Source organism: Rhincodon typus, chromosome 6 (genome assembly GCF_021869965.1).
Source record: "Rhincodon typus isolate 14 chromosome 6, sRhiTyp1.1, whole genome shotgun sequence".
Classification (NCBI taxonomy): Eukaryota; Metazoa; Chordata; class Chondrichthyes; order Orectolobiformes; family Rhincodontidae; genus Rhincodon; species Rhincodon typus.
In genome coordinates, this window is record NC_063337.1 from 38,248,253 (window position 1) to 38,271,148 (window position 22,896).

At 40.2% G+C, this 22,896-nt stretch overlaps 1 protein-coding gene across 1 annotated transcript in view; it reads left to right on the forward strand.

Moving 5' to 3' along the window:
* Positions 1 to 22,673, forward strand: part of LOC109915426 (zinc finger DHHC-type palmitoyltransferase 20) — a 64,373-nt gene extending 41,700 nt beyond the window's left edge. Inside the window, exons 6-11 of the mRNA XM_048597936.1 lie at positions 6,453 to 6,585; positions 6,802 to 6,928; positions 8,452 to 8,541; positions 14,176 to 14,291; positions 19,187 to 19,250; positions 20,484 to 22,673. Of these exons, the coding sequence (XP_048453893.1) occupies positions 6,453 to 6,585; positions 6,802 to 6,928; positions 8,452 to 8,541; positions 14,176 to 14,291; positions 19,187 to 19,245 (525 nt within the window). The 3' untranslated portion in view covers positions 19,246 to 19,250; positions 20,484 to 22,673. The remainder of the gene's footprint in view (positions 1 to 6,452; positions 6,586 to 6,801; positions 6,929 to 8,451; positions 8,542 to 14,175; positions 14,292 to 19,186; positions 19,251 to 20,483) is intronic.
* The last annotated feature ends 223 nt before the right edge of the window (positions 22,674 to 22,896 follow it).

The following is a 22,896-nucleotide window of genomic DNA, read 5'->3' on the forward strand; positions in this document are numbered from 1 at the left end:
AAGGAAAACCGGAAGTGAGGCAATCCATCTCAACGGACCGCAGAGTTTAAAAACCAGGCGGGAAAACACACCGACGCTTCATCGGAGGCTGCACTGAGGAGGTTACCAAGCATGGTAACGAAACGTCTGCAAAACAACAAACCAGCTCGGCGAGCCAACCAACCTCAACACCCACAACTCGGACTACAGATCTACTCCAAAACCTTAAAAGGGATGATGGTTAAATACTGTTTACTGACTGACTGACTTAAAATTTAGCCAGGAAAATCTAAAGGAATTAAAATCTGCTGCACCATCCCAGAAGGCATGGAGAAACAAATGAAGATGGATGGAAGATTAAAGATTGTGGGTGAATAACAATTAAAGGGGTACAGGAGTTGGTAGTTTGCAGCAAGAGGTAAAGGTATGAAGACATCATCGAAGTAAGTACTGGGAAAGTGAGGGAGTAGGAGCTGTGCAGTGGTGGGAGAGGAAGACAGCTTCAAGTGAGATCCCAGACCCGTGTTATGCTCCTCTTGCTCAATGTAGGAGCTCAGGGACGCAGCTGATGTCCCTGACTTCTACACGTGCAGGAAGTGTGTCCAGCTGCAGCTCTTGTTAGACAGCATGACGGCTCTGGAGCTGCGGATAGACTCACTTTGGAGCATCCACAATGCTGAGGAAATCGTGGATAGCACATTTAGCAAATTGGTCACACGGCAAATTAGGATTGCTGAGGGAAAAAGGGGATGGGTGACCAAAAGGCAGAGAAAAAGCAGGAGGGCACTGCAGGTGTCCCCTGCGGTCATCTCTCTCCAAAACAGGTATACTGCTTTGGATACTGTTGGGGGAGATGGCTCACCAGGGGAAGGCAGCAGTAGCCAGGTTCATGGCACCGTGGCTGGCTCCGCTGTACAGAAGGGCGGGAAAAGGAGTGGCAGGGCTATAGTCATAGGGGATCCGATTGTACGGGGAATAGATAGGTGGTTCTGTGGTCGAAAACGAGACTCCCGAGTGGTATCAGAGATAGTAGGAACTGCAGATGCTGGAGAATCCGAGACAACAAGGTGCAGGGCTGGATGAACACAGCAGGCGAAGCAGCATCCTAGGAGCAGAGAGGCTGACGTTAGCCTCTTGTTGCTTGGCCTGCCGAGTTCATCCAGCCCTGCACCTTGTTCTCCCGAGTGGTATGTTGCCTCCCAGGTGCACGGGTCAGGATCGACCGCAGGACATTCTGAAGGGGGAGGGTGAACAGTCAGCTGCCGTGGTGCATATAGGCACCAATGATATAGGTAATAAACGGGATGAGGTCCTACAAGCAGAATTTAGGGAGTTAGGAGACAAGTTAAAAAGTAGGACCCTCAGAGGTAGTAATCTCAGGATTGCTACCAGTGCCATGTGCTAGTCAGAGTAGAAATGAAAGAATAGGCAGGATAAATGAGTGGCTTGAGAGATGGTGCAGGAGGGAGGAGTTCAGATTTGTGGGACATTGGGACCGGTCCTGGGGGAGGTGGGACTATTAAAAATCGGATGGTCTACACCTGGGCAGGACTGGAACCAATGTCCTAGGGGCTGCTTTTGCTAACGCTGTTGGGGAGGATTTAAACTAATGTGGCAGGGGGGTGGAACTGAATGAGGAGGTTAGTGGACAGTAAGGAGGCAGTAACTAAAGCCTGTAAGGAACCAGTTAATGAAGTCAGGGTGACTAAGGGGAAGAGCAGGCAGAGAGCAGATGATGAACGCAAAGGGACAGGCGGTCTGAGGTGCATTTGTTTTAATGCGAGAAGTATAGTAGGTAAGGCAGATGAACTTAGGGCTTGGATTAGTACCTGGGAATATGATGTTATTGCTATTACTGAGACTTGGTTGCGGGAAGGGCAAGATTGGCAACTAAATATTCCAGGATATAGATGCTTCAGGCGAGATAGAGAGGGAGGTAAAAAGGGTGGAGGAATTGCATTACTGGTCAAAGAGGATATCACAGCTGTGCTGAAGGAGGGCACTGTGGAGGACTCTAGCAGTGAGGCAATATGGGCAGAGCTCAGAAATAGGAAGGGTGCGGTAACAATGTTGGGGCTGTAGTACAGGCCTCCCAACAGTGGACGTGAGATAGAGGTACAAATATGTAGACCGATTATGGAAAGATGTAGGAGCAACAGGGTGGTGGTGATGGGAGATTTTAATTTTCCCAACATTGACTGGGATTCACTTAGTGTTAGGGGTTTAGATGGATCAGAATTTGTAAGGAGCATCCAGGAAGGTTTTCTAGAGCAGTATGTAAATAGTCCCACTCGGGAAGGGGCCATACTGGACCTGGTGTTGGGGAATGAGCCCGGCCAGGTGGTTGAAGTTTCAGTCGGGGATTACTTTGGGAATAGTGATCACAATTCCGTAAGTTTTAGAATACTCCTGGACAAAGACGAGAGTGGTCCTAAAGGAAGAGTGCTAAATTGGGGGAAGGCCAACTATAGCAAAATTGGGCAGGAGCTGGGAAATGTGAATTTACCCTCAAACGGCTGCTCCCAATCCACATTTGATATGTGGGAGGCTTTTAAAGAGAGGTTGATTAGAGTGCAGGACAGACATGTCCCTGTGAAAATGAGGAATAGAAAGGGCAGGATTAGAGAACCATGGATGACAGGTGAAATTGTGAGACTAGCAAAGAGGAAAAAGGAAGCATACATGAGGTCTAGGTGACTGAAAACAGACGAAGCTTTAGAAAAATATCTGGAAAGTAGGACCAATCTGAAACGAGGAATTAAGAGGGCTAAAAGGGGTCATGAAATATCTTTAGCAAACAGGGTTAAGGAAAATCCCAAAGCCTTTTATTCGTACATAAGGAGCAAGAGAGTAACTAGAGAAAGGGTTGGCAAACTCAAGGACAAAGGAGGGAAGTTATGTGAGGAGTCAGAGAAAATGAGTGAGATTCTTTAATGAGTACTTTGCGTTGGTATTCACCGAGGAGAGGGACATGACAGATGTTGAGGTTAGGGATAGATGTTTGATTACTCCAAGTCAAGTCGGCATAAGGAGGAGGGAAATGTTGGGTATTCTAAAAGGCATTAGAGTGGACAAGTCCCCAGGTCCGGATGGGATCTATCCCAGGTTACTGAGGGAAGCGAGAGAGGAAATAGCTGGGGCCTTAGCAGATATCTTTGCAGCATCCTTGAGCACAGGTGAGGTTCCAGAGGACTGGAGATTGCTAATGTTGTCCCCTTGTTTAAGAAGGGTAGCAAGGATAATCCAGGTAGTTATAGACCGATTAGCCTGACGTCAGTGGTGGGGGAAGCTGCTGGAGAAGATACTGAGGGATAGGATCTATTTACATTCGGAAGAAAATGGGCTTATTAGTGATAGGCAGCATGGTTTTGTGCAGGTAAGGTCATGTCTTACCAACTTGATAGAATTCTTTGAGGAAGTGACAAAGTTGATAGATGAGGGAAGGGCTGTGGATATCATATACGTGGACTTCAGTAAGGCATTTGATAAGGTTCCCCATGGTAGGCTGATTAAGTTGCATGGGGTCCAGGGCGTACTAGCTAGATGGGTAGAGAACTGGCTGGGCAACAGGAGACAGTTGTAGTGGAAGGGAGTTTCTCAAAATGGAGAACTGTGACCAGTGTTCCACAGGGATCCATGTTGGGACCACTGTTGTTTGTGATTTACATAAATGATCTGGAGGAAAGTAAAGATGGTCTGATTAGCAAGTTTGCAGATGACACTAAGATTGGTGGAGTAGCAGATAGTGAAGGGGACTGTCGGAGAAGGCAGCAGAATATAGATAGATTGGAGCGTTGGGCGGAGAGATGGCAGATGGAGTTCAATCCAGGCAAATGCGAGATGATGCATTTTGGAAGATCCAATTCAAGAGCGAACTATACGGTAAATGGAAAAGCCCTGGGGAAAATGGATGCACAGAGAGATCTGGGTGTTCAGGTCAATTGTACCCTGAAGGTGGCAACGCAGGTGGATGGAGTGGTCAAGAAGGCATACGGCATGCTTTCGTTCACCGAACGGGGTATTGAGTACAAGAGTTGGCAGGTCATGTTACAGTTGTATAGGACTTTGGTTCGAATACATTTGGAGTACAGTTCTGGTTGTCACATTACCAAAAGGATGTGGATGCTTTGGAGAGGGTGCAGAAGAGGTTCACCAGGACGTTGCCTGGTATGGAGGGTGCTAGCTATGAAGAGAGGTTGAGTAGATTAGGATTATTTACATTAGAAAGACGGAGGTTGATGGGGGAACCTGATTGAGGTCTACAAAATCATGAGAGGTATAGACAGGGTGGATAGCAAGAAGCTTTTTCCCCCAGAGTGGGGGACTCAATTACTAGGGGTCACTATTTCAAGGTGAGAGGGGAAAAGTTTAAGGGAGATATGCGTGGAAAGTTCTTTACGCAGAGGGTGGTGGGTGCCTGGAATGCGTTGCCAGTGGAGGTGGTAGAGGCAGGCACGATAGCGTCATTTAAAATGTTTCTAGACAGATACATGAATGGGCAGGGAGCAGAGGGATACAGATCCTTGGAAAATAGGTGATAGCAGGAACTGCAGATGCTGGAGAATCCGAGACAACAAGGTGCAGGGCTGGATGAACACAGCCTCTCTGCTCCTATGATGCTGCTTGGCCTGCTGTGTTCATCCAGCCCTGCACCTTGTTGTCTTGGAAAATAGGTGACAGGTTTAGATAAGAGGATCTGGATCGGCGCAGGCTTGGAGGGCAAAAGGGCCTGTTCCTGTGCTGTACTTTTCTTTGTTCTTTGTTGATCCTTTTTTTTTGTAATGCAGATCAAGTTGTCTGCAACTATTGTCAGCTCATGTCCCTCACAGACAAGTCAACTCCAACCGGAAATTAAAAGGCAAGCAGATGACAATAAAGTAAAGCAACAACAGTCCATGAGAGTAATGTAATAGAGAAGGCAGTGTTAAACAGAGAAGGAGAGACAGAAAAAGATGAAACAAAGGCAAAAGAGACTGATTAGTTTTACATAGTCTTGCTGGGGCATGTAATGCTTTGGGCTCTTCCAGAAGTCCTGATGCACTAACTATATGGTAATTGCCTAGAAAGGCGAAACTTCTGGTGTCCATAACCCTCCGAAAAGTCCTGAATCTGAGTTAGAGTCAGAACCTTCAGATGATTCGATCTTTATTTACCATACGTTTAGCCAGGAAGATCTAGAGGAATTAAAACCTGCTGTAACAGCTGGCATTAGTATAAAAATGAACCCCAATCGCTCTGAGACTTTGCCCCTCCCTACACTGACAACCAACACCAATGATCCGAATTCCCTCCCTTTCCCGCAGAGTTAGCCTGGTGGCCTTGGGAAAGTCGAGCCACTTACATGTAATTCCTAAATCACATGAAGTTTTGGGAGGCTGAGGGATAAGGGGATGTCAGCTAGCTCATTAATGAGCCTAATTAACAACCTTCAATGAGCAAGCTCGGACCAGTTCCTGCCATCAACTTAACGTAAGTCATTTCCAACCAAGACACAGACGTGTGGCCCTCCCACAATCAAGTAGGTCCAGCCACAACAAACTGCATTAAATCCATTTCCATAATGTTTTTCCTTTTCTGCTGCTTCACCAATTGGATAAAATTCTATTTTCTCCTTGTATGCCTGACCTCTATAACCTATAACTTTTAGCATAACCCATAGTTATATCACACACGGTTATCAGTAACTCAGCAGTATGGAAAATAAAGCCATTGTTTTATTCCCTCCCACATCCCACTGTTACTGGATGTACCAAGTGTTCATTTTTTATGCAAAATGTTTCTACCATATTTAAAGTTACAAAATCTTGAAGTTTGTGTTTAAATTCTAGATGTTATGATAGTTTACTTAGTAGAATGCATTTTATGATGTAGTTTGGACTGGAAGCTACTAAATTACCCCTTGAGGTGGCGCCAAGTGCATGGCAGCAATTTCACCATGGTAGATAGAGAAATGAACTGAAAGATCTTCTGAACAAAGCTATTCCTGCACCTATAGCAAGGCCAGATCAAGACTGGTGTAGATGGATAGATGAGTTGCATACCTTTAGGCTGCAGTTGGTGCATCACCTGAGAGAAGTGAACAGGTTAGATAATTGGATACGTGTGTAACGAGTGAGTATTTTTTATATTTAAATTGTATTTTGAATGTGATGTATTTATATAATATATGATGTGATTCAACAACTGTCAGCTTTGTTCCAGGAAAAAGCCGTGAACGGCTCAAGTCACTGGTATTGTATTTAATAATTGGTTTTTATGAATGAATACAACTTGATACATTACTGAACAGCTGAAAATATCGAAAAACTGTTTCTGGTCGTTTTTAAGCAGAAAAAGTTCAGTTATGGATTAATTTTCTGTAAATAGTAGTTGAGATCTGAAATAGATATGTTAATATAATATCTGACTGCCAGGTGCCAGGCTTACATCCAAACATATATAGCTGATTTTTTTTTTTTTTTGGCTTCTTGTAGGGTGACCTGCCTGATACTCATGCAAAATTCCATGTCTTGTTTCTTTTCTTTGTGGCGGCCATGTTCTTCATCAGTCTACTATCACTCTTCAGTTATCACTGCTGGCTAGTCAGCAAAAATAGGTCAACAATAGGTAAGATGGTCTTTAACTGCGTACAAATTTATTCTGACAATTGGAATAAAACTGAAGTACTGGTTTTTGCAGCTGCAATGCTGCCAATGATTATGACGTAAAACATTATCTGTTTTGTTAATAGAAAGAGACTTTTCATATCTGTCTTGGTATATTTGTATTACTACTTTGAAGAAAACATTGTTATACTGCTAACTGAGTACATTTTCACTCCAGAGGCTTTCCGTGCACCAGTGTTCCGAAATGGCCCTGACAAGAATGGATTTAGCTTGGGATTTACCAAAAATTTAAAACAGGTGTATGGAGACCAAGGGAAGTACTGGCTTCTTCCGATTTTTACAAGGTATGTTTTGTTGAGCAACATTGCTCTCAGTCTGGAGTCTCTTGAAGGTCAGGATGGTGTATGTCCTTCCCTTGGGACATTAGTGAAGCAGAATGGCCATAATAACCGATCTTGTAGTTCTATGACCATCACTGATAACAGCATTTTATTTATGATTTGAATTTATATTCCCTCCAACTTCCAGGGTGGAATTTAACTCCTGTCCCTGTATCACTGGTCCAGTAATATTACCATTGGGCTGCTATCCCCAAACTCATTACACTGTTATGCGCATGGTTGAAATAATGTATTGAAGGCTAATTGCTTAAAAGTTAAGCATTTGTTAGCAGTCGCCTTTTACATGAAAGCATAACTTAATACATACATTAAATGTCCTAATGCTATCTTAACAAATATAAGAAATTAATGTAAAAAAAAATCGTGGATGCTGCAGATCTGAAATGAAAACAGAAATTGTTGGAGAAACTCGGATGGTCTCTTCTCTTGCACAACACTGCTAGGATCCCTGGTCCTGACTTTCCATACCACTAGCATCTGCATTTAAAGTATCATTAATCATGTTTTCTGCCACTTCTTCCAGCAGGATGTCACCATCAGACACACATTCCCCTTCCCTCGTCAGCATTTTGCAGGGACTGTTCCCTCTGGGACACCTTTGTCCACTCCTCCTAATACCTCCGTATACTCCCACAGCACCTTCCTATACATGTTTAAAAAGTGCAACACTTGTCAATTTACCTCCTCCCTCCTCACTATACAGTGCTGCAGACACACTTTCCAAGTGAAATAGTGGTTTATCTGCACTTCACTCAATTTGTTCTACTGTGTTCGCTGCTCATAATGTCTTGACATTAGCGGGGATGAAATATAGACTGGGTGACGTCTTTTAGACAACACCTACATTCTGTCCCTAAATAAAGCACTGAGCTTCCAGTTGCCTGCCACTTCAACACATCAGCATGCTTGCTGTACAAAATTTTGTCTCAAACCTCCAGCAAGGCTCAGTGCAAGCTGGAAGCACATTTCATCTTTCACTTGGGGATCCTACAGCCCTATGAGTCAATAGCACCACCAACACCACCTTCCATGTCCTTACCCCACCCCTGTATCTTAAGGCCCTGTCATGGCATGCACTGTTTTCAGCACTGTCAACTCATTTTCACTTAGTTATGATCCCCATTATTAGGTTTTCTCCCTCCCTAGCTTACTATCAACCATCCCTGTGTCTGCCTAACTTTCTCTCTCTCCTCCCTCTCCCTCTCTCTCTGGGCTTCATCTCCATCTATCCACTGACTCTGCCTGTCCGGCCCCCAACGTCATCAGCATAAATGCCGCATTTTCCTAGTTAGTATCAGTTCTGAAGAACGGTCTCTGGACTTGAAACATTAACTTATCTTCACAAATACTGCCAAGCCTCCTGAGTTTCTCCGGCAGTTCTTATAAGAAACTAATATGCTTTGTATCAATTAGAATGGCCATTGTTGGTGGTGGTATGTATGGTATTTTAATGTTTTATCTTTCAGCCTCGGTGATGGATGTTCTTATCCAACTCGCCTGGTCAGTCAAGATCCAGAGCAGCCCAACTCAATCAACCATACTGAACCTGCCAAAAAGTACATTTATTATCTTTGTTTCCAAATATCTTTTAATTGAATGCTTCCTTTGATTAATTCTATTTGCTGCCTATTGAATTGCTTTTCCATTAGTAAACTGTTCAAACAAAATCAGAATTAACTGATAAAGCTAAAAGCCACAAGATTCCAGCGTTTAGAACAGACCAGTATCTGAATTGGAATATTGACAAGTCCATCTTTCTTATCTAATACAATTTAAGTTGAGGATTGCATCAATGCTTTCCGTTATTTGGATCTTCCTTTTCCTCGTGGTGATGGTTATAATAATTGAAGTAATTATTGGAAACCAATCATGGGTCTTTACTACCAACATATTTGATTTTGATTTGATTTATTATTGTCACATGTACCTAGGTACAGTGAGAAGTTCTGTTTTGTGTGCAGTATAGGCAGATCATACCGTCCGTACTGCATAGGGTATAAAGTGCATATAAACTACATATTGTGGTGCAGTGGTAGAGTCTGTACGTGTGAGCCAGGAGGCATGTGATAACATGTCTGAATAGGTTGATTAAAAGATATTTCTATACTACACCTATCTCTTTGGGCACCACAATAAATAATTCCATGACCAACAGAAACAAAAGCTTGGACACCCTTGGTTTTAATGTCTTGACGGGAGAATTTTCCCTGTGCCAGACACATCCGCATATTGTTGTTAACAGACTTGAAACCTATTACATGAGGTCTCTATATCACTTCCACTGATTGGTACTTTCACATAAATGTTAGTTAAAATTATGTAATTTCCAGGGAATCACCTTTGTTTTTTTCTTTGTGTTCTTTAGTTTTAATTTGAACCTAATTAGGTTTGGGTAACTGACTTGTCCTGTTAAAGTCATCTGTAATAACTTTTCACTCGCAGGTGCTCATAAACCTTTTTCTTTGCCATTCCATGGTTAATAATGTGCTCCCAAAGTGACAACAAATCCTTCATTAATCCTTAATGTAGCCTAGGCAAGCTATGCACGAATTTAAAACAATAACAGTAGGGAGAGGTGTAGCTAGCACTAATGAGTTGTTTAATTCCTGAATATATTCTAGCCAGAAATATTAATTCCCACTTCTTTTTTTCTCTGCTAAAAGCACACACACATTCAGGGCTCCTCTCAGTCTTTACTGCTCCAAGGAAAACAGCCTCTTCCTATCCAATCTTTCCTCGTAGCCTCCAGCCCCGGCAGCATTCTGGTAAATCTCCTATGCACCCCATCTCATGCAGTCACATGCTTCCTATAATTTAGCAACCAGAACTGCACGTAGTACTTCAGTTATGAAGTGACTAGCATTTCCTACTGTTCTTGTATAACCACCTGTATTCTATGCCTTGGCTAATAAAGGAAAGTATCCTGTATGTTTATTGATCACCTTATCTACCTACTACCTTCAAGATCTGTAAACTTCAAAATAGAGGAATAGTACAGCTAGTACGTTCATTTTTGTTTTTTAACTGTTATTTCCCCTTTGCCAAATCTGTGCCCTCCTGGTAATTAGAAGAAGGTAAAGACAGCTTGGGGAGATGTGTTTTTACAGATCTGCTTGTGAAAAGGAGAAACAAGAGTGCAGTCCCTTGATTTTCCTCCCCTTCCCATCCAGTACTCAACCTAAAGCTCCTCAGGCTTAAGGATTGGGTATAACTGATCATCTGATCTACAGGAGAGTTCCCTCTCCATCAGATTGACTTCTTGGCAAGGACCTGTTAAAGAGAACAGATGCACACTGAAATTAGAACACCACAGCATTCAGGAAAATCCTGTGTTCTGTCCCAGCATCTATTAACTTTCAAACTGTTGTGTATAAGCAGTAGACATACAAAAGTCCAAATATTATAAGCAGCATCAGTCACTGTCAGATAAACACTCTGCTTCTAGTTTCACTCTTCATGGCCAAGCTCCATTGTTTTGTACAAGGCTTCTGATCCTGTTTTATCCAGAAATGTAGAGCACATTGTAAAATGACTAGCTTCTTCTAATACTGGCTTGTCAGTGGATGACAAGCACCCATCCCATTTTCACATGCTGCTGTATTCTGGTGAGGGTTCACCAATAGACTGAAAAACTTGTGACATTAAAACAGCTTTTCAGTGTGTTCATGAATGCATGAGTTTTTGGATTGTCCAATATGGTTTTTCACATTGTCATAAAATCAATTGTATGTGAATCATATAGCAATGCTATATGACAGTTATTATTGGAATGCTGAGTTTACATTAGGTATTTACTTTGAAAGCTATGACACTTTTTAGTTGAATTTGTTATACTATTCAACCTAAGACGTCAGTGCTGAGAGTGGTAGATTTCAGTCTTGGTCAACTTGTGACAACGTCAGATACTGTGGTCACGTCTTCCATCAAATTATGTGCAGGTTAAAGCCTATTCTGAACCCTGTTCTGAACATCCATTTCGTGGGGCGCTGGCATCAGTATTGGAACAGGAGGGATCTGTACCATTGGGACAGTCTCTACCTGAATCAAACTGGGACCAATTTTCTAGCGAAAAGGGTAAATAGGATGGTCAACAGGACTTTAAATTAGAAAGTTGGAGGGAAGGGAAGGGTATAACACCAAATGGGAATCAAAGCAGCAGGTTAACATCTGTGGGGGTGGATTCAACTGTATGGAAAAATATATTTAAAAAATGAAAAGGAGGGAGAACTCAGGAGAGGTTATTAAACTCTCCAGAACACACAATAGGATAAACTGTTTGGAAAGGGTTAGGAATCTAACTTCAAGCACATTGGATAAAGGGATGACAACGAGAACAGGGACGGTAAGTACAGGACTGAAGGTGTTGTATCTGAATGCATGCAGTATACAAAATTAGGTAAATGAGCAAATGGCGCAGATTGAAATTGGCAAGTATGATGTGGTCGGCATCACAGGGACGTGGCTGCAAGGGAATCAGGACAGGGAGCTAAATATCCAAGGATATAATCCTACCAAAAAGACAGGCAGGTTGGTAGAGAGAGTGGGGTTGCCTTATTAGTAAGAAATGAAATTAAATCAATAGCAAGAAATGACGTAGGGTCAGATGATGTAGAGCCTGTGAGAGTAGAATTGAGGGACCGCAAAGGTGGTAAAGCCATATTGGGAATTATGTACGGGCCTCCAAACAGTAGTCAGGATGTGGGGCACAAGAAAAGAAAAGGTGTGTAAGAAGGGCAAGGTTACAGTGATCATGGGGAATTTCATATGTAGGTGGACTGGGAAAATCAGGTTGGTAGTGGATCACAAGAAAAGAAATTTGTGAAAGGTCTACGAGATGGCATTTTGGAGCAGCTTGTGGTGGAGACTACTAGGGAACAGGCAATTCTGGATTTAGTGATGTGCAATGAGGCAGACTTGATAAGGGATCTTAAGGTGAAGGAACCCTTAGGAGGCAGCGATCATAATGGGATAGAATTTACTCTGCAATTTGAGAGGGAGAAGCTGGAATCAGATGTAATGGTATTACAGTTGAATAAAGGCAACTCTGGAGGCATGAGGGAGGAGTTGGCCAGAAGTTACTGGGAGAGGAGCATAGCAGGAAAGACAGTAGAACAGCAATGGCAGGAGTTTCTGGGATTATTTGGGAGACACAGCAAAAATACATCCCTAGGGAAAAGAAGCATGGTACAGGGACAATGAGGCAACCATGGCTGACTAGGGAAGTCCGGGTCAGCATAAAAGCAAAAGATAAAGTACATAATGCGGTGAAGGGCAGTGGGAAGCCTAAAAAGACCAATAGAGGACAACCAAAAAAGAAATAAGGGAACAAATCGCTGCAGACGCTGGAAGCTGTACTGAACACAAGAAATGCTGGAGATCACAGTGGATCAGACAGCATCCATGGAGAGAGAGGAAGCTAACATTTTGAGTCTAGATGACTCTTCATCAGACCTGTTTTCACTAAAAAAAGAAATAAGGAGGCAGAAGATTAAATATGAGTGTAAGCTAGCCAGCAATATAAAAGAAGATTACAAGAATTTCTTCAGATATATATAAAGGGCAAAACTGGGGTAAAAGTGGATATTGGGCTAGTCGAAAATAATGCTGGAGAAACAGTAATGGGGAACAAAGAAATGGCAGAGGAACTGAACTTCGCATCAATCTTGGTAAGATTTTGGAGCCCATTGTGAAGGATGAGATTTCTGAATACTTGGAAATGCACAGTTTAAAAAGAAGGCAAAGTCAGCATGATTTTATCTAGTGGAGGTTATGCCTGACAAATCTGTTAGAAATCTTTGAGGAGGTAACAAGCAGGTTAGACAAAGGATGGCCAATGAATGTTATCTACTTGGACTTCCAGAGGGCCTTTGACAAGGTGCTGCACAGGAGGCTGCTGAGTAAGATAAGAGCCCATGGTGTTAGAAGCAAGGTACTAGCATGGATAGAAGATCCATGGCTGTCTGGCAGAAAGCAAAGAGTGGGGATATAAGGGTCCTTCTCAGGATGGCAGGTGGTGAATAGTGGTGTTCCGCGAGGGTTAGTATTGGGACCACAACTTTTCACTTTATACATTAATGATCTAGATGAAGGAACTTGGGACATTCAGGCTAAGTTTGCAGATGCTACAAAGATAGAAGGACAGGTAGTGTTGAGGCAGGGAGGCTGCAGAAGGATTTGGACAGGTTAGGAGAGTGGGCGAAGAACTGGCAAATGGAATACAATGTGAGGTCATGCGTTTTGGAAGGAAGAATCGAGGCGTAGACTATGTTCTAAATGGGGAGAAAATCCAGAAATCTGATGTGCAAAGGGACTTGGGAGTCCTTGTCCAGGATTCTCTGAAGGTTAGCTTGCAGGTTGAGTCAGTGGTTAGGAAGGGAAATGCAATATTGGCATTTATTTTGACAGGACTAGAATAGAAAAGCAGGGATATACTTCTGAGGCTTTAAAATGCACATCAGACCACATTTAGAATATTGTGAGCGATTTTGGGCCCCATATCTCAGAAAGGATGTACTGGCCCTGGAGCATGAGAATGATCCCAAGAATGAAAGGCTTAACATATGAGAAACATTTGAGGACTCTGGGTCTTTACTTGATGGAGTTTAGAACGATGAAGGGGGATCTGATTGAAACTTTCAGAATGCTGAAATGCCTGGATAGAGTGGATGTAGGGAAGATGTTTCCATTAGCAGGAGAGACTAGGACCCAAGGGCACAGCCTTAGAATAAAGGGAAGACCCTTTAGCATGGAGATGAGGGAAACCTGTTCAGCCAGAGAGTGGTGAATCTATCAAATTCATTGCCACAGAAGACTTTGGAGGCTGGGTCATTGAGTATATTTAAGACAGAGATAGATCGGTTCTTGATTGTTAAGGGGATCAAAGCTTACAGGGAGAAGGTGGAAGAATGGGTTTGAGAAACTGATCAGCCATGATTGAATGGAGGAGCAGACTTGATTGGTTGAATGGCCTAATTTCTGCTCCCATGTCTTATGAATTGGCTGCCATATTTCTTATTTCACATCAATGCATATGCTTCAAAAGTATTCATTGGCTATAGAGTGCTTTGAAAATTCCAGTCATTATGCATAAGTATGATTCTTCTTCCATTTTCTTGAAGTTTTTTACTATGCTGACCCTTCTGTATTGATAAAACTTGTTGTTTTAATTGATACACTTTACACCCCCACAGCAATGCTGATGGACAGACACTTCCTCCAAGACCGTTGAGCGAATCTCAAAACCGATTGTTAGGAGGCACTGATCAGCACTGGATAGATGAGGAATCAGATGAAGAAAGTTCTCAAGGTAGTAATATTTTCCACAGTGCTATGCTTGTTCACTGTATAGATTGATGAAGAATAAATAAATTCTTCAATTAAGACATTTCTACTTGACCAGGAAGAATCGTCATGAAACAAACCACTTAAATGTTTGCATTCCCCATTATTTTATGTATGTGTAAAGTTTGGAATTCATTTTGGTTTAAATCCCTGCACAGGCTGTGCAAACACCACCGCCCCCCCGCCCCACCCTCCTGGAAATAACCTAACCTCTTCACAGCTCTAATCTCCTCCAACTCTCCAAGAATACTGCACTTACCTAGTTCCAAATTATGGCTGAAGGAGTTCCAGAGTACTATTATAATAAAAGCTGACTTCTGATGAGGAACCTGTGGAGAAGGAATGGATGGTTATTCATCAAAGAGTGCTACTGCTTTGATATTGTAAGGAAATATTGTGTATAAGATGTGACATTCCTGTGGCAGAACATTTGGAAATATGGAAAACACAACCATCAATAAATAAATAGCAGCTTTGATAGCCTTACCAGTTTTTGAAGAACTATTCAGTCAAGTGTTAGTGGATCGTAGGGATTATCGAAGACAAAAGGAGGACATACACCTATCCTCTCAATTGTGCATATGACAACCTGATTCCCAGAGCTATTTCTTTAAGGACCATTACAACTAAAGTAGCTATGGAAAATCTAACTTTTTTTTATACTTGTTATGGATTACCAATTGAGATACAATCTGATTAAGGTTCTAACTTTGTCTAAAGTGTTTCAGAACATCATCAGTTTGAGTATAAAACAGTTGAAGTCAACTGCGTATCATCTGCAAATAGAGATAGCTTTGGCATACTGTCATGAATACTCAGCATTGTTACGAACCATTAGATTTCTTCATAACTGCACCCAGAGATTCCCCAGATGAATCTACTGGATTTTTTTCATTTGATTTATGGTTATATGCTTAGGGGTTAATTAAATTTGATTAGGGAAATATCTGAAGACAAAAAGATGAATTATTAATGTTGGATTACATTTTCATCTTTTCTAGAAAGACTCACAGGAGCATGTAACTGTAGAGACTCTCGCTGCATTTCTTTTATTTTTCTCATTTTTTTTGGTGGAACTGCTGAGTTAGTTGAACTTTGAACATCTGTGTGTTTTAAAATAAATCAAATGCAGATGTTTGCTGTTGATGATTGGCCTTGAAGATAATGCAACTTAAGTACTAATCTAAGGCACACTGGATGATACAGCATCAAGTGTTGCTGTGTCCAGGGCTGACAACTAGTTGGATGTTGAATTGGTCAATTAAGGAAGGACCAATGTTAACCAGCTAACTATAGAGAATATTTTTTTGAAAAAAGGGATGTAATAGAAGCGCACTTGGAAAAGCAAAATCTAATCAAGCAACGTCAGCTGGCTTCAGGAAAAGGAAACCATGTCTCTCTAATTTATTAGAGTTTTTTGAGGAAGTGTCAGTCAGAGCAGGTGGAGGAAAAACAGTACGTGTTCTGTTTGGACTTTCAGAGGTCATTTGACAAGGTACCTTACAGAGGGTTAAGCCATAAGAGTTCATAGTGTTAGAGGCATGGATAGAGATTTAGATAATGGACTGGAAACAGCAAGTGGGATAAGGGGTTCTTTCTCAGGTTCAGGTCTCACCAGTAACCAGTGAGGTTCCACAAATTGCAGTGCTGCAACAGCAATTGTTTACAATATATATTAACGACTTGGTGGAAGGAAGCAAATGCATCATAGCCAAATTTGCAAATGACACAAATATATACGGAAAGGTAAGTAGCGAGAAGGATGCAAACAGTTTAGAGACGAAACGGAAATAGCTGAAGAAACTCAGCCAGACCTACTGAGTTTCTTCAGCTTTTTCTGTTTTGTTTCAGATTTCCAGCATCTGCAGTTCTTTGTTTTTAGTTTACAGAGGGATATTGGTAGATTAAGTGAGTGGGCATAAAGATGGCAAATGGAGTAATAGTGTGAGAACATGTGAAGTTCTTCCTTCCAAAATGAACAGCAAAAGAACAGTATTATTTAAATGGAGAAAAACTGCAAAAGTCTGCACCCACAAAGGGACTTGAACTACTTGTACATGAAACACAGAAAGCTGGCACACAGGTGAGGCAGTAATCAGGAAAGCTAATAGAATGTTATTTCTTATATGGAATGCTTATTTCAAGGGTGTTGGAGTATAAAACTAGGGAAGTCTTACTGTATAGGGTGCCAGTTGCCTTTTTAAGGGACGATATCATTTTGTTGTAGTAAGTTCAGAGAAGTTTCACTCGGATGATCCTTGATATGGAGGGATTGAAACATATAGGATTCTTAGGAGGATTGACAGGATAAATGCTGAGAGGATGTTTCCCCTCGAGAGAATATAGGGCCAGAGCGCACAGTCTCATGAATAAAGGGGCACCAAGTTAAGACTGAAATGAGAAGGAATTTCTTCTGAGGGTTAACAGTCTTTGGATCTTTATGCCACAGAGAACTGAGAGGTAGGAATCCTTGTGAATATTTAAGGCTGAGATTCGTGATCAGTAGAATAATCAAGGATTATGATGAAAAGGCAAAAAAGTGAATATGTGGAATGTCGGATCGGTCATGATCTGTTTAATGACAGAGCAGGCTCAATGGGCCAACGGCCTACTCAGTTCCTATTTCTTATCATTTTAATACTGGTTCTGACTGGTTTTGGCAGGTGCTGAGTGATTTTTGGTAGCTTTGGGACTAGCTGCTATGATTTTACGCTGTCTGATTTTCTATCCTATTAAAGAATTATTGAATGTTCTGTGAAAAGAAATAAGTAAACAATTCTGGAAGTCTGTTGAAATTGTTTGTATTCACTGAAGACTTTGAAATTAGATATACAACACATGCCTGGAAGCAACTCCTTTTTCCAAGAATTACATGAAGGCTTGTCGTCCATTGTTTGAAACTGTTTAATTGAACCACCCAATCTCAATTCTTGTATTTTCTTTCTAATTTATCCCTTTACTGTATCTGGCTGTCTGTGAGGGGATGATGCCCAAAGAAGATTGGTTTAAATCATTGATATTAATTAGATTACCTCATTGTTTACCTTTGTCATTCTAAAGTTACCATATTAATAAATTATTTTTTGCTTACTAGATGCTAGGCATGATGTGGACAAAGGAGAATCAGGACTGGTGAAACAACATCCTTATTGATTGAATTTAGTGCACAAACTCAATAAAAGCAGAGATTCAGTATGCGCTGGATAATTACTGGTATGAACCCAGCTAAAGCTGCTGGAGTTCACTGGTGGTGTCAGTTGCTGTACTGGATGGATCAACCAGTACTGATCCAGAATGCAGTATAGACTACAGGAAATTAAATGCAGTCACGAAAACAGTTTTGTACCCAGTCCTACGGTTAAGAGACTATACCTGTAGGGTTGACAATTTCTCATTCCTTTCTATGAATGATGTACTGAGGGATACTGGCAATTCCATTAACATCAAAGGCTAAAGAGATGTCCACTTCTGTCCTACCAAAAAGGTTTAACACTGTTGAGTAATGCCATAGGGGTTAACACGCTAGGAACATTCCAAAGACTTATGAATCAAGTCGTAGCTGTAATATATAACTATTAGTTATATGGATGGTATCACAATATTTAGTAACTCGTGGGAAGTGCTTATGAGATAAGTAGACCTGTTTAAGCAATTACAGTTGGCTGGTTTAATAATAAATTTAACATAAAATGAATTCACTAAAGCAGGAATGACATATCTAAGATATGTCGTAGGACAAGGAAAGGGGTTACCAAATACAGTGGAAGTGAAAACACTCAAAGAATTTCCTGTTCCTAAAATTAAACAAGAAATCATAAGATTTGTAGGAATGTGTGCCTTTCACCAGAAGTTTGTACATGATTTCGGAAATGAACAAAATTGGAATGTTCAGCAGAATGCCAACCAGCCTTTAGAATTGTCTTCAGCTTCTCAATAAAGGCACTGGTCACCCCAGAATTTTCCAAACCTTTTTAAAGTGGTCATTGATATTAGTGACTTGGGATAGGTGCAGCCTTGTTACAGGATGATGAGTCGTGAACAGCGAAGCCAGTGGGGTACTTCTGTAAGGAGCTAAACTAATATCAGAGGAAGTACTTTACCATAGTAAAAGAGACTTTAGGATTATTGCTGACACTTCAATACCTTCAAGTCTATGTCTAACACTGTAACATAGAAACATTAATCGTTAACATCTATTATAATAAACCATAATCAATTGGTATGCATTGAAAAGTTTAAAACTGTGAGTCTGCAGAGACCGTTGTTTCAAGCATGTAAAGATTATACACATTGCTAAAAAAAAGTTATTGTAAAAGCATTGACTAAAGTATGAAATGATGAAATAAGTTAAAGATTTCTGAATTGTTGAAAGATTGTGTAAGAAGGGAGGGAGGAAGAATGAATGGATGTAAGACTCTTGTTAGCTGTCCATCTCTCCAGTCCCAATGTCCTGAGGCCTGTGACTTTTCCTCTTCCTGATTATCCCTATCCACTATCTGAGGTCACTGATCCAAAATTCTTTCCACCTAATAGTGACATTTCCCAAATTTCCTTCACTACCACTATCCCATGTCCTGAAGCTTTCAATCATTCTCTGAACCATTATAGTGCTAACTGATCTTTGTTCTACCCTCTTCCCAGAGAACATCATCCCACAATGGCAGCTGCTCAGTAACTAGGTTGGAGGCTCATTACCTAGGGTTCTTGAGGCCTCTTAGTTTGTAGATGGGACAATTTCACTGAAAACTGGAAACTGTCAATTTAACTTAAGTGGTTAATTTACAAGATTCCAAATAAGAAGAGTGGTCTGAAGCTCAAAATGTTCACTTCATTGCTGTTTTCTTTCCCCAACATTTTCAGTTCCAAATCAGAATGCTGCCGTTTCAATAGACGAGGAATCTACTAAACACTCAACATAAGGAAGGTAAAATAGTAAAAGCGTTACTAGTCTTAACAGCTTGTGTTGCATTCAGCATTGTTACGTGACACTGTTTTGTTAAGTACAAAAATTTACTTTATTGTGTAGAGTGTATCTTCCTACAGAGGCTATTTTTGTTTCATTTACTATAGCTGAGTCAATATATCAAAAAGGCAAATTATTGGAAATTCTTTTTTGAGAAATAGCCTCTAGTTCCCTTTTGCCATTGTACTGAAATTACTTAATGAGCACAATAAAGATTCAAACACAAAACTATATGTACCTTCTGAAAAGGGAAAACAATATCTAATTCTGCGTGAAATGTCTTAACTGCTGAAATATCCTGTTCTAAGTGGTAGATACATTCTTGGAAACCATTACATGAATCAAAGCTATTAATATGAGGGCATGCATCCCCAGCCCAATATTTTTGACCTCAATAAAGTTAAGGAAAACAAAATGTTGATGAATCTTCTACATTCCCACTGGAAAATAATCAAAATGAACTGGTTTTGTTTTTTCTGGGTTGCTCTCTAACAAGCTACAATTGCTCCCTGTCTATCTCCTGGTATTGGATGCTTGTCCTACTACTGAAAAGCTACCCAGCCTTAGGCCTCTTCAACCTGTAACCATTCTCCAAGTGCTAGAAGTACTGGAGGCCATTGAGTGCTCCAACAAGTCTCTGAAGATTTAAAACACACTGGTGGTCAGCTGGATTGGAGCAGCTAGGCTCCTGGTTAACCTTGTATAGCGGGCTTTTCCAGCTCGGAGGTGAATAAATGAGAGTTTGAACAGCCATGGACTGCTCCTGCACTGATATTGTTACTACTATGGAATATGCAGCGTTCCTGAAGGAAGTAGTTGAATTCAGTCACAAGGTGTACCCTCAATCTGACTGCAAGTAAGCAGCCACTGGGTAAACCAAGGGTACAATTCTAAGGTGGGGGATGGGGTGGGAAAGAGACCAAAATCAATGCCAAAAGTTCTAGAGAATGGGGAAGATGCCCTGTCATTGTTTTACAGGCTGATACTATGAAAAATTTACAAAATCTTCACCCAATTCCCAACTGCTTAATAATGAGAGTAGGCTACGTGACATATGCAACAAATAAATAGCTAGTATTTTGTTAACAATTAAATAACAAAACTACGTTGATCAAAACTACTTAGAATGAACAGTATGGATGCAAATAAATTTCCTTCAAATGATTTGTTAATAAACCATTTTTTTTCATCTAGATATTTCTGGTACACAATGTTGAGACTGGAATGCTGCTCACTTCTGCGGAAGAGGAAACTAATAGAAGCTTGATTTCTAATGATGTGAACAACTACTTGTGCATCAGAGTTTTTGTACTTATGGAAAGTCATTAGCAGTAATGTTGTGAAAGGCAATAATTTAAAATTAGCGTTGCTTGTTGCCTTAAATAACTTTATTCAAAGGACCCACAGACACTGTGGTAATGATACAAATGTAATCGGGGTCCCAGATTACAAAGCCACTAGTCTTCTCTATGTCAGAATGTACAGATCCCCAAGACTATTATAATCAGTATCCTAAAACACAATAGCCTTACAGTATGTAATCTGTAGTTGCGATTTGAAATATCCAGTCAGTTATATTTTTCTTGTTTAATTGGATGTCAAATCTACAGTCAGATACCTTGATTTTAAACCTCTACTTAACTGCCAGGTTATGGTGTTATAGGATGTAAAAGGCACTGAAAGGAAATATTATAATTGTGTTAACATTATAATAAGCAATATATATCAGATGTACTACATAAGTGAGGGATGCAAGGGATTGAACTGTATAATAGTTAAATTGTACTTACAAGGATTTTAATATAACTGTTAAAGACTGCAAGCTGTAACATAAAATCAATTGCTGCTGCAGGTCTGTATTTTAATCAAGCAAAAGCCAATAATCTTGAGGGGAAGTGTGCTGTCACTTCTGTAAATTTATGCAAGATTTTCTGCACTAATATTTGGTGTCCTTGTATGTATGTTGTTAATCAGAGCTGCTGTGCACCAAAGCGCAGTTACTGTTTATGAAACACTTTATTTATTGCAGGCTCCGAATGAACTGTGGTTTACAAGTGACATAATCTTTTAGTTTTTCCTTTTTTTTAAACTTGTGGTCAATATTTCTAGCTATCTTGTTCACTGGTTGTCTTTTTTTATGTGCCCAAAGGATTTTTTTTATATTGCATAGGTAGTAGTCAATAGCAGTAACTATCATAGACCTACAGTAGCCATCAGTCAAATGAGACATTAAACAAAAGTGATTTAAGAAAGGGATATTTTATAGTATACTATATATTTGGTGATTCGACTTGTGTCTCGAACAATTGATGTAAGCAATGCTATGTACTGTATGAATCCAATGTTATTTTTTTATTGGAAAAGTTGCAAATGACACGTATCCAAACACAAACAAATGTATTAGAAATTAATGCATCCAGTCAGATTGAAGAATAGGGAGATTCTGATTCACAATGAAGATGCTGAATCTTTCAATTGATTTGTAAATTCCTTCACACTGAATTATCATTTGTGTTGTGTGAATTGGCAAGTTGATAAAAGTGTACGAATTTATCATGTACATCCTCAGTACACCTGTTGTGCTCCATGTTGTCCAATTTGTTTTCCATTACTAAGGTAAGTTCAATGTATTTTGTAAACATAGTAATAAGTGCTCAATTTCAGCATTGGATTTTTCACTTTCAGCTTCAATTATCAGGGCTCCTGATGCATTCTTCAGGTGAAAGAAAACTTAGCCTGTTACTGAAGTGACATTGGTGCTGTGGTAATTCTTACCATTGTACATATCTGTGACATAAGCATTAAGCAGAAAAATGGTATACCAATCATGAACATTGTGACAGTATTAAACAAACAGATTTATCCCAGAAAAAATCTATATAGGAATGCTAATTTAATGTACTCAAATCAGTAGTAGATTTTGTATTGATGTTTACCAACAGATTATCCAAATGAAATTGATATTGTTTGATAGAGTATGTTCAGACTTAAACTATAAGTGGTGCACTTTTTCCTATCATTCATTTTTTTCCCCTATCTTTCATGCATATGGGCAACTAAAACTTGTCTGAAATTTATCCTGAAGACAGCCATGTTCTTGTGACATTTTTTATTAATAATTCAACCTAATGTAGACAAATTAGTGCCAGTGATCAAGGGTGAATGATATTTTAACTTGGCATGTCATGCAAACATTTTAGTTGTATGTTTTATTTCTCCTAATAGCCAAATTAAACATATTGCATGCAGTATATGCATGTGTTGCTCTGTTTTGTCATTTCTCGACTATTCCTAAGTTAAACTGGCTACTATTTCTAACTTTGTTCAGTCAAATTTGTCAATAAATACAGAGGATGAATAAAAGCCAAAAATGATTTTAAAAAACGGCATAGACCCTGGTATTTACTGTGGATTATATGCAATAATGTCACTATCGATCTGCATTTGACTTTATTTGTACAATTATATCACAGTAACTATATAATTTGAGGCAACAGTGAATATGAGAGTCAGAGTCATACAACACAGAAACAGACCCTTTTTGGTTCAACTCATTCACGCCAACCAGATATCTCAATCTGACCTAGTACTATTTGCCAGCATTTGG